This window comes from Solanum pennellii, chromosome 1 (assembly GCF_001406875.1).
Source record: "Solanum pennellii chromosome 1, SPENNV200".
In the NCBI taxonomy this organism is placed as follows: domain Eukaryota; kingdom Viridiplantae; phylum Streptophyta; class Magnoliopsida; order Solanales; family Solanaceae; genus Solanum; species Solanum pennellii.
In genome coordinates this window covers 100,066,447-100,079,705 of record NC_028637.1, presented here as the reverse complement: position 1 = coordinate 100,079,705, position 13,259 = coordinate 100,066,447, and the positions used below count along the sequence as shown (strand labels likewise).

The 13,259-nt window shown below is 30.2% G+C and overlaps 2 protein-coding genes across 2 annotated transcripts; both read right to left on the bottom strand.

The window, feature by feature from the left end:
• Window positions 1–4,072: 4,072 nt before the first annotated feature.
• On the bottom strand, window positions 4,073–6,127 carry LOC107016023. Its single transcript, XM_015216501.2, has one exon. The coding sequence runs from the start codon at window positions 5,678–5,680 to the stop codon at window positions 4,268–4,270; it is 1,413 nt and encodes a 470-aa protein (XP_015071987.1). The 5' UTR covers window positions 5,681–6,127; the 3' UTR covers window positions 4,073–4,267.
• Window positions 6,128–11,161: 5,034 nt separating this feature from the next.
• Window positions 11,162–13,259, bottom strand: LOC107015996. The gene has a single exon (XM_015216468.2). The coding sequence runs from the start codon at window positions 12,810–12,812 to the stop codon at window positions 11,400–11,402; it is 1,413 nt and encodes a 470-aa protein (XP_015071954.1). The 5' UTR covers window positions 12,813–13,259; the 3' UTR covers window positions 11,162–11,399.

Genomic DNA, 13,259 nt, shown 5'->3' with positions numbered 1-13,259 from the left:
GGGTGGGAGTGGGGTGGGGGGGTGGTTGATGCCACCAAAAAAATAATTATAATTTGGTAAACTTACTTGTATGGTTTAATGGTACTATGCAATAATATAGTGTATTTGTGTATATGAATACATGTGAATTAAACCTTAGGGTTTGTGATAATTTTGGAATTGCCATTTTGTTTTCTGTCTAAATTTATTTTATTAGTAAATAGTAGTATTTTTATTTTATTTTTGCGTTTCTCATAGGTAACTATCTAGTCTATTCATAGTTTGATTGTGACTTGTAAAAACAAACGCAAGTAGTTAGAATCTTTGAATTTAGAGAAACAAATATGGAGTTTTATATATGGAAGCTACTCCCTTGGGAATGATAGTATAACTTTGGATATGAACTGCTTCTTTATCTAATGGTATTAGTTAGAAATAAAAATTAGAAAAAGCTCTTACCATAGATTAACCAACCCCCCCCCCTCCCGTGGTAAGTTTAATTCGCGCAGATTAATCATTCGTTTATTTATGTTAGTTCCTGGTCCATCATGATTTAATCAGTCTAAGACCACGTCATAAAAGGTCTCAATTTTCATAAAAAAAATATGTTCAATTCAATCCATCTAACAGCTGAACTTATTTAAGCGAGATACAAATTAAATTGGGTGATTAAATAAAATATAATAAAATAACGAAGAAATTAAAACTAGATAAAGATTAAATGAACTTTTAACCAAATAACCAATCAATTTATAAACTCAATTCATTTTAATTCGTTCAAATTCGATTCAACATGTATATTTTACACCAATATGTTTAAGAAAAAGTGTATTTTATTATGAATGAAAGATAGAGATGACTGAAAATAGGGTTTGAATTCAAGTATTCAATACAAAGTTACTCCATGTCCTCAAACTATACGAGGAAAAGAAAACATATGCTGTTTCTTGTCATATTCAAAAATTATGGGACCATGAATTTTAGAAAAGATAGTTTTAATTAAACCTAACAACTTTTCGGATATTGCTTGGCGGGCGGGCCTTTTTTCTATATTTGCCGGTTTGTCCTTTTCTCGTTGTGGTCTAAACGAAAGCAATGTATTTCCTGATTTGTCCCTGTAGTTATTGCCGAACCACAAGATTACCACGATAAGGCCTGCAAAGGCTCGTATGAAATGACCAGAAGATCCTCACTCGTCACGGTTGAGAGTTGACTCGAACCCTGGCCCGGCATCCTGGCCCATATGTGTTTCGTCCGTTTTAATTTTTAGGAAATTCTACGCAATTTTTCGTGTTAAAAACAATCACCTCTTATTTTTTATTTTTTTCAAATTATAAAAAAGTCGTGGGATTAAAATACATCGCGTCTTAATTTTGGATATATCATTTCGTATATTATACATCGTGCATTTAATTAATATACCGCGTAAAGTGATGCATCTGAAAATTGAAGAGGATATAAATTTTTGTAATTTTTTCGAATGTTAGGAACTTTAAATTACATGGTAAGATAAATTATGTATTTAGGCCATTTTTCCTATAATTTAAGTAGGGAAAAGGGTTTATATATTCTTAAACTTCGTCATTTAGAGATGATATACCTCTCGTTTAAAAAGCAGCTCATAGATACCCTTATTGTTTCACAAATGATTTACATATACCCTTTCATCTAACGGAAGTGAAAAAATTATTTTTTATTAAAAAAATCCATATAGGGATAAATTTTATCCTTCTCATACATTTTTTACCTTTTTAATACTGCTAATTTAAATATATTATTTTTATGATCAAATTTATGCTTTTCACTTATTTTCTTATAATCTTTATTATAAATATCCTAAAAAAATTTACAAATATAAATACTAAATTAATTACAATAGCAAACAAATAGTTTTAATTTTCTTTCACTCTTTTCTCATTCACAATTCTTTTTTTTTTATTTCTCTTATTTTACACTAAAGAATGAAAGAAAAATTGAAACAAGAATAATTAGAAACTCAAGTAATAATAATCAAAGAAGTCAAAAAATAATTTATGTATAAAAAAGATCAAATGCATGAGTAATTTTTATAAAAAAAAAATAATAATAATTGAAAATTAATTTTAGCACTTTTGTAACGGTAGGATATATGTGAGCCACTTTTTATAACTATGGGACATATATATGCCAATTTTATAACGATATAGTCATATATGAGCCATTTTTATAACAAAAACATGTGAATATTAAAATATTAATATTTAATCTATAATTTTAAATTTGTCATATTAAATAAGAATTCAGTTCATTCAATCTGCTAAAATCGAAGATACGATTTCTCATGTTTTGGACTTTCGGTATATATATATATATATATCATATATTATTTATAAGAGGGAACCAAAAAAGTTGAAAGTTGAATTACGATTTTACCCTTATTATAAATTAAAATGATATAAAAATATTTAATTATTTAATTTAAATATTTAATTATATTATTTTAATAGAAATGTTAATGACTTTTGCACTTCTTTAGATTAATTCTTAATTAAAATATCTAATTTAATTTATCTTCTTTAAATATTTACCCTTTAAATAGATACATGTATATGGTTTATCTTCTAAATTAATTTATGTTCTTAATTAATATTTGTTTTTAATTTTTGTAACACTTGACCTTTCAACTTTGTAAGTTAATCTTCATATTCCAAAGCTATATTTTTTCCTATAAATACAATCTTTTAATATTATTTTTATAGAAAGATTTACATGTGATACAATTTTTTGTGTGTGGAAGACTAGAGAAGTTTTAATCAAGTGAAGAAAATTTCAAGGCAAGAGGATTTGTGTCAAGATTACAAGGCATAATGTGATTATAGGAATGAATGTTAATTACTAAAATATCGAAGCTTGATGTATTTATTTATTTTTACTTATTTGTCGAGATCAGAACTATGGTAAGACCCCTCCATTTATGTAGTTGAATATCACTTCCATTAACTTGTCTTCCAAATATTTTAATTTTTTATGGTCAAAAGTTGAATGTTGATTACTATAACTTTGTTTCTATTTGCATTATCAAGAAAAAACAGAAAAAAGATTGTCTTAGCATTTTTCTATTTTTCGTTGGTTGCGTTATGCTAAACTTGCTCCTATATATGATACTTTTTCTTTGTATTTGTAATTTTGTTTTAAGAATATATTTGATTGAAGGGTGTATTTTTTGCTTTAGAAAATGAGACAAATACAATCATAAAAATAGTGTATAAGACATGCAGAACAATTAATGCTTACAAGATATTCTAATTTCAAATTTTAATAATTATATTTTTGCATTTTAAATTTTAAATATTTGTAAAGAATCATTCTTACATGTGCTTGTGGATAAAATCTAAAGTTTTTCGACAATTTTCATTAAAATTATCATGAGATCCAAATTCCAAAGTCGAAAAAATGATACACCAAAATGCTTAAGAAGTTAGAAGATCTTTTTATCCTTTGACCAAATATTGCTCCTATTATTTTTTTAACAAAAAAATGTAAAATATATTTCAACAAACTTTTAATTGTAAGAAAACTAATATTGTCATTTTGACTCTCCATTAAATTAAAATCTGATTTATTTAATTAATATTAATATTTTATTTGTATAATTACACAATTTAAATATCAATCATTGCACTTTAAATCTTAGTTATTTTCTTCTAATAAGTTTTTTATTTATAAATTTTAATTACTTAATTGCATTCTACTTAATGAGAAGGAGAATTTCATCTTTTATGAATTAATGTCAAACATTTTATCTTCTTGAAATGTATAAATATTAATTTAATTTCAACATTTTTAGGAGACAAAAAAGACATTTTAAGAAAGTTAATCATAAGATAGTGTGCCTCCATTTTTATTTTTGCTACTTTATTTTTTAAAACAAATATATAATTTATATATCAAAATTATAATAAAGGGAGGATGTAAAAAAAATTCTTCAAGTTAATTGTACATTACAAACATTTTTTTAAAAGTTAAATTGTTTATCGTTTTATTCATCGTTATGAAGTAACGTGCAACGCACGTGTCCATATACTAGTATATATATATATAACTGAATCTTTAGATAACAAAGAGAACCAACCACAAGTTTCTTACAGTTTTGCAGACACAAGATAAATCCTATGAATACCATGTGAAGTATAACTAAGAGAACACAAGTTTCTTACAATTTGCAGACACTAGAACAAATGTTGCAGATAAATCCTATGAGTACCATGTCAATTTAACACAAAGACATGAGCTATAATGCTTCGTATGATCATAAAGATCGAGCAGGCTTTTCTAATAATGCAGAAAGATAAACTTCATCCTTGGCCTTGGGAGCAATAGACCACTTGTGCTTTTTGTACCTGAACTGCAGAAACATGTACATAAAGTCATCCAGATCCGTCCTATTACAAAAGAATCGATCAATCCACAACAAGCCTCCTGGTCTCAAAACACGATCCCAGTCAAATAGGATAAAGTCCAACAGCTGTAAATCGATCCAACCATCCATAAATCCAGCAGTGTGGATCAAATCCATAGTGTTATCGAAGAATGGAAGCCTTTGATTCAGTGTCACATATAGTGGAATCAAACCCCTAAGTGCTATCGTCTCGCTGAATGGAGCTCCAAGATTCAGTGCAGTCGAAATGATTGTCACATTTTCCCCTCTCATTCTTGCAGCAAAAGTCCCCGTTCCAATGCCAAAATCCAGACCGATTCTGATCTCCCCTGGCTTAACTGCCAATACATCTTTGATCAAGAAATCCACAGGAAGTGAAGAATTTGTTACCCATTTTATCTCTTCTTTATCCATTTCAAAACATCCGGCGCACTTAGTGTAGCCTCTTTTAGGATTCTTACTCGATAAACACTCGTAGTTCCTGCAAAGGTAATTGCTCCACCTAACATTTCTCCCATCTGGGATCCTCCATAAGGACTCGTTAATCGGATAAGGCTTCTGATAGAGCTTAGAGGCCCTTGTCAAACACCTTCTCCTTGGCAAAGGATCACAACCATTAATCATAAGCTTCTGAGCAATGTTCCAATCATCTTTACAATAAGATCCAATATCATAATCCATATATTCCTCCAATTCTTTCTTCATCGACACACAAGCATGCCCTATCGTGTTATAAATCATCTGCGTTCCAAAAATATTAACCTTCTTATGTCTATTCTCCTTCGGGGTAATATACTTTCGTATCTCCTCAATCACAAAGTTATTAATCAAGGGGTGTTCCTTAATAGTCACATTCCCAATTCCTTCAACTCTAGGCATCCTAATTTGCCTAAGGGCAATATGAGCAGAGTATAAAGGCTTAATCACCTCTTCTTCCAAGAACTTCTTGTATTCCAATTTGGGAATACTCCCTGTTTCTAACTCATTTTTGTTCTTCTCCATATCTTGTACAATCAATTCAATCTTATCTTGCAAACTCTCTATCTTATCGAGCACTTCATCAACGCGAGAACTCAGTGCCTTTACATCAAAACTATCATAAACATCCTTCACACCATAAAAATGGCGACATATATCCTCATCATGTAAGAAAAATCCAGCAGAATAAAACCTAAACAAACTCGAAAGGCTCACGAGTATAACAAGTGAACCTAGCACAAGCTGAATGCAACCCATTACTCTTCCTAATCTACATTTTCTAAAACAAAAGATGGACTCACCCATTCTCAATCAATACTAAAGTTCCAACAATTCTATGCTAAAAACAGAACAAAGATTCAACACAAACATTGCCCACATAAATGGAATTCATATAATCAACTGAAGAAGCAGATTAATTAATTACCTGGTTTTAGCACCAAACAATAACTATGTCTCAGTTCCAAACAAGCTGGGTCGACAAGGTGTAAAATTGGAAACTCGCACTAAGTTCATCTAAAACTTCAAATATAATGGCGTATATCAGCTTAAAAGTGTGCATTAAAAATTGCTTGAAACAAACACCAAGTGAACTAAAGAGCTGGAAAATCGTGAATTCTAAGTTTATAACACATATGGGCATGTTCATGAGCTTGGATAAAGCGCAAATCCCGAAAGGAAACAGCAAAAAAGCACTAAAATCTAAGCACCCAATTGGGTGTTAAAATAATATTATTTGAGATAATCAACTGAGATAGAGTAATTACTACACATTTTATTATACATAATTATGTGAGATAAATATATGTTAACGTTGACTTTGAGGGTGTGGGTGGGCTTGACCGTTAAAGTTCCATTTGGTTTAAAATTTAAGTTTTGGACGTTGAATTATTTATCTCAGTTGACAAAGAGATCACATAGTATACAATTAGTGGGATATTGGCCAACTTAAATTGCTGTCCATGTATCGTTTACATGATCATTATCGGGTTGGGGAGTCGTCTTATCCATTAAATTAGCTAAAAAAAAATAACTATTGTTTTGAATGAAAAGATTCAGAAACTTTAGACTCAATTTAAATGCAGGCGTTATTTCATTCTCATAACAAGAATGAACGGTATGCAAGACTAAACAAGTTGCTCCCTCGCACCCAGCTTATGCCAAATGAACTATTGATTAACTGATGCAATTTACTGATTTGATAAGCGATTAAGTTTAGCCATTTTGCTCATTGGGCTCAGTCCAAGACTGGTACTAGCCATTATGAGGAAAACTCCGTGCAAACTGAACTATTGGATACATAGTGTTGCTTCTGGCCCATTTTGCTTTTATCCAAAGCCCACAAATAATCTTTTCTTGTTTTCCCACACAAAATGATCCAATTTGCAAGCTTAAGGTAATCCAGAATAGGATGAAAAATATATATTTTTTTTAATCTAAATATACAACTTATTTTATCATATTTTCTGAAATTTCCTATCATTTAAACAAATAACAAAAATTCTGCTTCTTTTATTCACAGATACATCACTGTTAGATACATTATTTTACACGGCCGTATCAGGATTGGCAATGTATCGCGACGTCGAGTGATGTATTCGAAACTGGCAATGTATCATGATGATGAGACTCGAGGAATATATATTTAAGACCGGAATGCGATGTATCGAGACGTTTTGGAATGTATTCTTATTGCACCAAATTTAAGTGATTTATGTAATTTGAAAAGAAATGGAAATATGATATAATTAGCTCTTAACACTATGAAATTTGTGTAAAATTCCCAAAAATATAATACATTTCAATAGTATATAATTATAATTAAGAGACAAATTATATTTCCGGTCCATTTCCTAATTTCAATCATAAATTGAACATGATCTATCATCTACACATTACAGATCATAAAAAACTATTAAACAAGAAGTTTATTACATTCCTATACATGAAAAGAATATACTTAACTACTTAAAAATAGACCTTTCCAGTGGTGTTTAAGTATATAAAATTCAAGTGATTAATAATATAAACACATCAATCACCATAGTTTAAATATTAAACTCGCAAAACATTGACAGTTTATGAGTCTAGGGTATAGAAATATTACTTGGAATTTAGAGAAGAATATTGTGAATATAGACTATAGAGTTCTGTAGCAATAGTCTAGGCCAATTAGATTATAGACTTTTTTTCAATCTTTTTTTTTCTTGCTGTTTCAACAGTAAGATACTCCACATGTTCCCAAAAATTAACGTGGTGCTTGAGAGTCTAGCTTTATTGATTTTAACATAAAATAATGGCTTGGAATACCTATAAAGTTTCTAACCCTAGATGTGTCAATAAGAGAAGCTTGTTGGTGTTTTTCTTTAAAATATAAATATAAATAAATGGAGTACATGTAAATAAGAGATTGAGCTAATTTGCAAAACTAAGTTTCTCGGACCAAAAAGAATGTTCTGCATAACTACAATTAATTATTTAGTAGTATTATATAATTTTTACATTATAAATTCAATTTGAGTACTGACTTCTGACTATAGTAGGAATATATATATTCACACACTCNTTAATCAAGTGAAGAAAATTTCAAGGCAAGAGGATTTGTGTCAAGATTACAAGGCATAATGTGATTATAGGAATGAATGTTAATTACTAAAATATCGAAGCTTGATGTATTTATTTATTTTTACTTATTTGTCGAGATCAGAACTATGGTAAGACCCCTCCATTTATGTAGTTGAATATCACTTCCATTAACTTGTCTTCCAAATATTTTAATTTTTTATGGTCAAAAGTTGAATGTTGATTACTATAACTTTGTTTCTATTTGCATTATCAAGAAAAAACAGAAAAAAGATTGTCTTAGCATTTTTCTATTTTTCGTTGGTTGCGTTATGCTAAACTTGCTCCTATATATGATACTTTTTCTTTGTATTTGTAATTTTGTTTTAAGAATATATTTGATTGAAGGGTGTATTTTTTGCTTTAGAAAATGAGACAAATACAATCATAAAAATAGTGTATAAGACATGCAGAACAATTAATGCTTACAAGATATTCTAATTTCAAATTTTAATAATTATATTTTTGCATTTTAAATTTTAAATATTTGTAAAGAATCATTCTTACATGTGCTTGTGGATAAAATCTAAAGTTTTTCGACAATTTTCATTAAAATTATCATGAGATCCAAATTCCAAAGTCGAAAAAATGATACACCAAAATGCTTAAGAAGTTAGAAGATCTTTTTATCCTTTGACCAAATATTGCTCCTATTATTTTTTTAACAAAAAAATGTAAAATATATTTCAACAAACTTTTAATTGTAAGAAAACTAATATTGTCATTTTGACTCTCCATTAAATTAAAATCTGATTTATTTAATTAATATTAATATTTTATTTGTATAATTACACAATTTAAATATCAATCATTGCACTTTAAATCTTAGTTATTTTCTTCTAATAAGTTTTTTATTTATAAATTTTAATTACTTAATTGCATTCTACTTAATGAGAAGGAGAATTTCATCTTTTATGAATTAATGTCAAACATTTTATCTTCTTGAAATGTATAAATATTAATTTAATTTCAACATTTTTAGGAGACAAAAAAGACATTTTAAGAAAGTTAATCATAAGATAGTGTGCCTCCATTTTTATTTTTGCTACTTTATTTTTTAAAACAAATATATAATTTATATATCAAAATTATAATAAAGGGAGGATGTAAAAAAAATTCTTCAAGTTAATTGTACATTACAAACATTTTTTTAAAAGTTAAATTGTTTATCGTTTTATTCATCGTTATGAAGTAACGTGCAACGCACGTGTCCATATACTAGTATATATATATATATATACTTACCATGAATATAAACCATCGTATCATTTTGTATATTGAAATATCTATATGTGAAAAATTTACTGTAATATGGGACAATAATTCACTTTCTTTAATTAAACAACGTTACTTTCATATATGCTTTCAAACTTACCAAACTTTAATTAATTAAAACAAGAGACACATCACTCTTACATAACTTCAATATAGAAAAATACAAAACTAAAGCAAGGTTTGACGCCTTCTTGAAACGTTGATTTAAACTTCTATTAAACTATATATAATAATTTATAGGATCAATGTTGTTGAAGTGTGTTGCCATCAATTTCCATGGAATTATTAGTACAAGATGAACAAACAAAAAATTCAGTAGTAAGAGCCTTAATAATGAGGTCTGGGGGTAAATTGATACTTAAGAGGATTAATATGAACAGACGGTCAATATTAAATTATTTTTTAATTACTTAAAATGTAATGATTTGGGTCAATATGAGCTATATAACAGTATTGTAACAACTGCTAAAATTTAGAAAAGGGATACAAAAATATATGCAATCATGCACATGATTGACTATATTAATTTCTTTATTTTTTTTTAAAAAAAGAACAAAGAACAAAGATATGTGGTTATCGGTATGTCATAGGCAATTTGAATTTTGTTATGACTGGTCATTATAATGATTTCTATTTCAAAAAACTAATTAAAGCAATTGAAATGTCAGTGTATGAGTCCAATAACAAGCATCTTTAATTTGGATGTTGCTGTCTGAGTCCCTTAAAATATTTCTCATGCTTTAATTTGAGGATTTATTGTTTGACTTTTGACTACTACAGTTTATGTCCATCTCCTCTGTATTATAAATTTATAACAATAAAAAAACATTGAAATTATTTAATTTTATTTCAACAATAGATAATGGGATTAGCATTTGGCATGGCTCCTTATCTCTTTACTTTTATTACGTAACTTGGCGTTAGCTGACAATAATAACTTTTAACTTTTGATATGCATAAGTAACTATTTAAATTTGTATAAAATTGAACAAATAGACACATCCCTGCTACATGGCATCCTACATGGAAATTCTGTGTCCTACTTAGCGTCCTACATGTCTCATGTCATGTAGGACACGTGTGTCTACCTATTCAATTTTATACAAGTTAAAGTTTTTATTTGTGCATACTCAAAGTTGAAGGAGATAGTTGTACAATGAAGTCAAGTTAAGGGTCATGTTTATGTATAATATATTATTTTAAACATGTACTTTAAGCAACACCTAAAGTTTACTTCAACTTTGATTTGATATTATCTTTATATCTATATCACATTACTTGGGGTGTGGGCCCTTCTTCGGGTCATGCTAATGCGAGATGATGCTTTATGCATTAGGTTGCCTTATACATTAACTGGTCCATTTCCCGATAGAAACCAGGAAATTACTCCCAATAACCATAATTGGTGGTCTTGACCTTGAGTCTCATTTGTCTCACGGGCAAACCTTAAACGTCAAAAGTTGTTAAGCTTAAAGTTTTGCCCATGATGCAAGCGAGGACACCCACCTCCAAGGTCATTCTTTTAAATTACGCATAGAAACCAGAGTCTTGGATTAGTACCCAGTCTTTAGACAACATGTACAAAGTGAGCCCCTCTATTTTAGTCCAGAAACTGCAAACTATAGAAAGGTCAAACTGTTGTGGGTAAATAAGAGTTCAACTGCAAAATGCAATTGTAAGCCATGGTGTTAAAGCAATGTAGCTGTGGTGTAAGAGAAAAGAACTAAAGGTCAATCTTGCTTTAGGTTTCTGTATATTTCCAACTATGATTACTATCAGCTATCATATATTCATATACATATCATTATGAGAACGCGTAATCAAATAAACAGAAATATCATTTGTTTGTCTCGTTGAATTATGATATGATAACATCAAATGGTTAATGTACAAAGAAATATGCATTTTACGACAACAGAGGCTGAATCTTTAGATAACAAAGAGAACCAACCACAAGTTTCTTACAGTTTTGCAGACACAAGATAAATCCTATGAATACCATGTGAAGTATAACTAAGAGAACACAAGTTTCTTACAATTTGCAGACACTAGAACAAATGTTGCAGATAAATCCTATGAGTACCATGTCAATTTAACACAAAGACATGAGCTATAATGCTTCGTATGATCATAAAGATCGAGCAGGCTTTTCTAATAATGCAGAAAGATAAACTTCATCCTTGGCCTTGGGAGCAATAGACCACTTGTGCTTTTTGTACCTGAACTGCAGAAACATGTACATAAAGTCATCCAGATCCGTCCTATTACAAAAGAATCGATCAATCCACAACAAGCCTCCTGGTCTCAAAACACGATCCCAGTCAAATAGGATAAAGTCCAACAGCTGTAAATCGATCCAACCATCCATAAATCCAGCAGTGTGGATCAAATCCATAGTGTTATCGAAGAATGGAAGCCTTTGATTCAGTGTCACATATAGTGGAATCAAACCCCTAAGTGCTATCGTCTCGCTGAATGGAGCTCCAAGATTCAGTGCAGTCGAAATGATTGTCACATTTTCCCCTCTCATTCTTGCAGCAAAAGTCCCCGTTCCAATGCCAAAATCCAGACCGATTCTGATCTCCCCTGGCTTAACTGCCAATACATCTTTGATCAAGAAATCCACAGGAAGTGAAGAATTTGTTACCCATTTTATCTCTTCTTTATCCATTTCAAAACATCCGGCGCACTTAGTGTAGCCTCTTTTAGGATTCTTACTCGATAAACACTCGTAGTTCCTGCAAAGGTAATTGCTCCACCTAACATTTCTCCCATCTGGGATCCTCCATAAGGACTCGTTAATCGGATAAGGCTTCTGATAGAGCTTAGAGGCCCTTGTCAAACACCTTCTCCTTGGCAAAGGATCACAACCATTAATCATAAGCTTCTGAGCAATGTTCCAATCATCTTTACAATAAGATCCAATATCATAATCCATATATTCCTCCAATTCTTTCTTCATCGACACACAAGCATGCCCTATCGTGTTATAAATCATCTGCGTTCCAAAAATATTAACCTTCTTATGTCTATTCTCCTTCGGGGTAATATACTTTCGTATCTCCTCAATCACAAAGTTATTAATCAAGGGGTGTTCCTTAATAGTCACATTCCCAATTCCTTCAACTCTAGGCATCCTAATTTGCCTAAGGGCAATATGAGCAGAGTATAAAGGCTTAATCACCTCTTCTTCCAAGAACTTCTTGTATTCCAATTTGGGAATACTCCCTGTTTCTAACTCATTTTTGTTCTTCTCCATATCTTGTACAATCAATTCAATCTTATCTTGCAAACTCTCTATCTTATCGAGCACTTCATCAACGCGAGAACTCAGTGCCTTTACATCAAAACTATCATAAACATCCTTCACACCATAAAAATGGCGACATATATCCTCATCATGTAAGAAAAATCCAGCAGAATAAAACCTAAACAAACTCGAAAGGCTCACGAGTATAACAAGTGAACCTAGCACAAGCTGAATGCAACCCATTACTCTTCCTAATCTACATTTTCTAAAACAAAAGATGGACTCACCCATTCTCAATCAATACTAAAGTTCCAACAATTCTATGCTAAAAACAGAACAAAGATTCAACACAAACATTGCCCACATAAATGGAATTCATATAATCAACTGAAGAAGCAGATTAATTAATTACCTGGTTTTAGCACCAAACAATAACTATGTCTCAGTTCCAAACAAGCTGGGTCGACAAGGTGTAAAATTGGAAACTCGCACTAAGTTCATCTAAAACTTCAAATATAATGGCGTATATCAGCTTAAAAGTGTGCATTAAAAATTGCTTGAAACAAACACCAAGTGAACTAAAGAGCTGGAAAATCGTGAATTCTAAGTTTATAACACATATGGGCATGTTCATGAGCTTGGATAAAGCGCAAATCCCGAAAGGAAACAGCAAAAAAGCACTAAAATCTAAGCACCCAATTGGGTGTTAAAATAATATTATTTGAGATAATCAACTGA

Coding starts and splice junctions, on each gene's coding strand:
- LOC107016023 (XM_015216501.2), bottom strand. CDS start 5,680: ATGGGTGAGTCCATCTTTTGTTTTAGAAAATGTAGATTAGGAAGAGTA.
- LOC107015996 (XM_015216468.2), bottom strand. CDS start 12,812: ATGGGTGAGTCCATCTTTTGTTTTAGAAAATGTAGATTAGGAAGAGTA.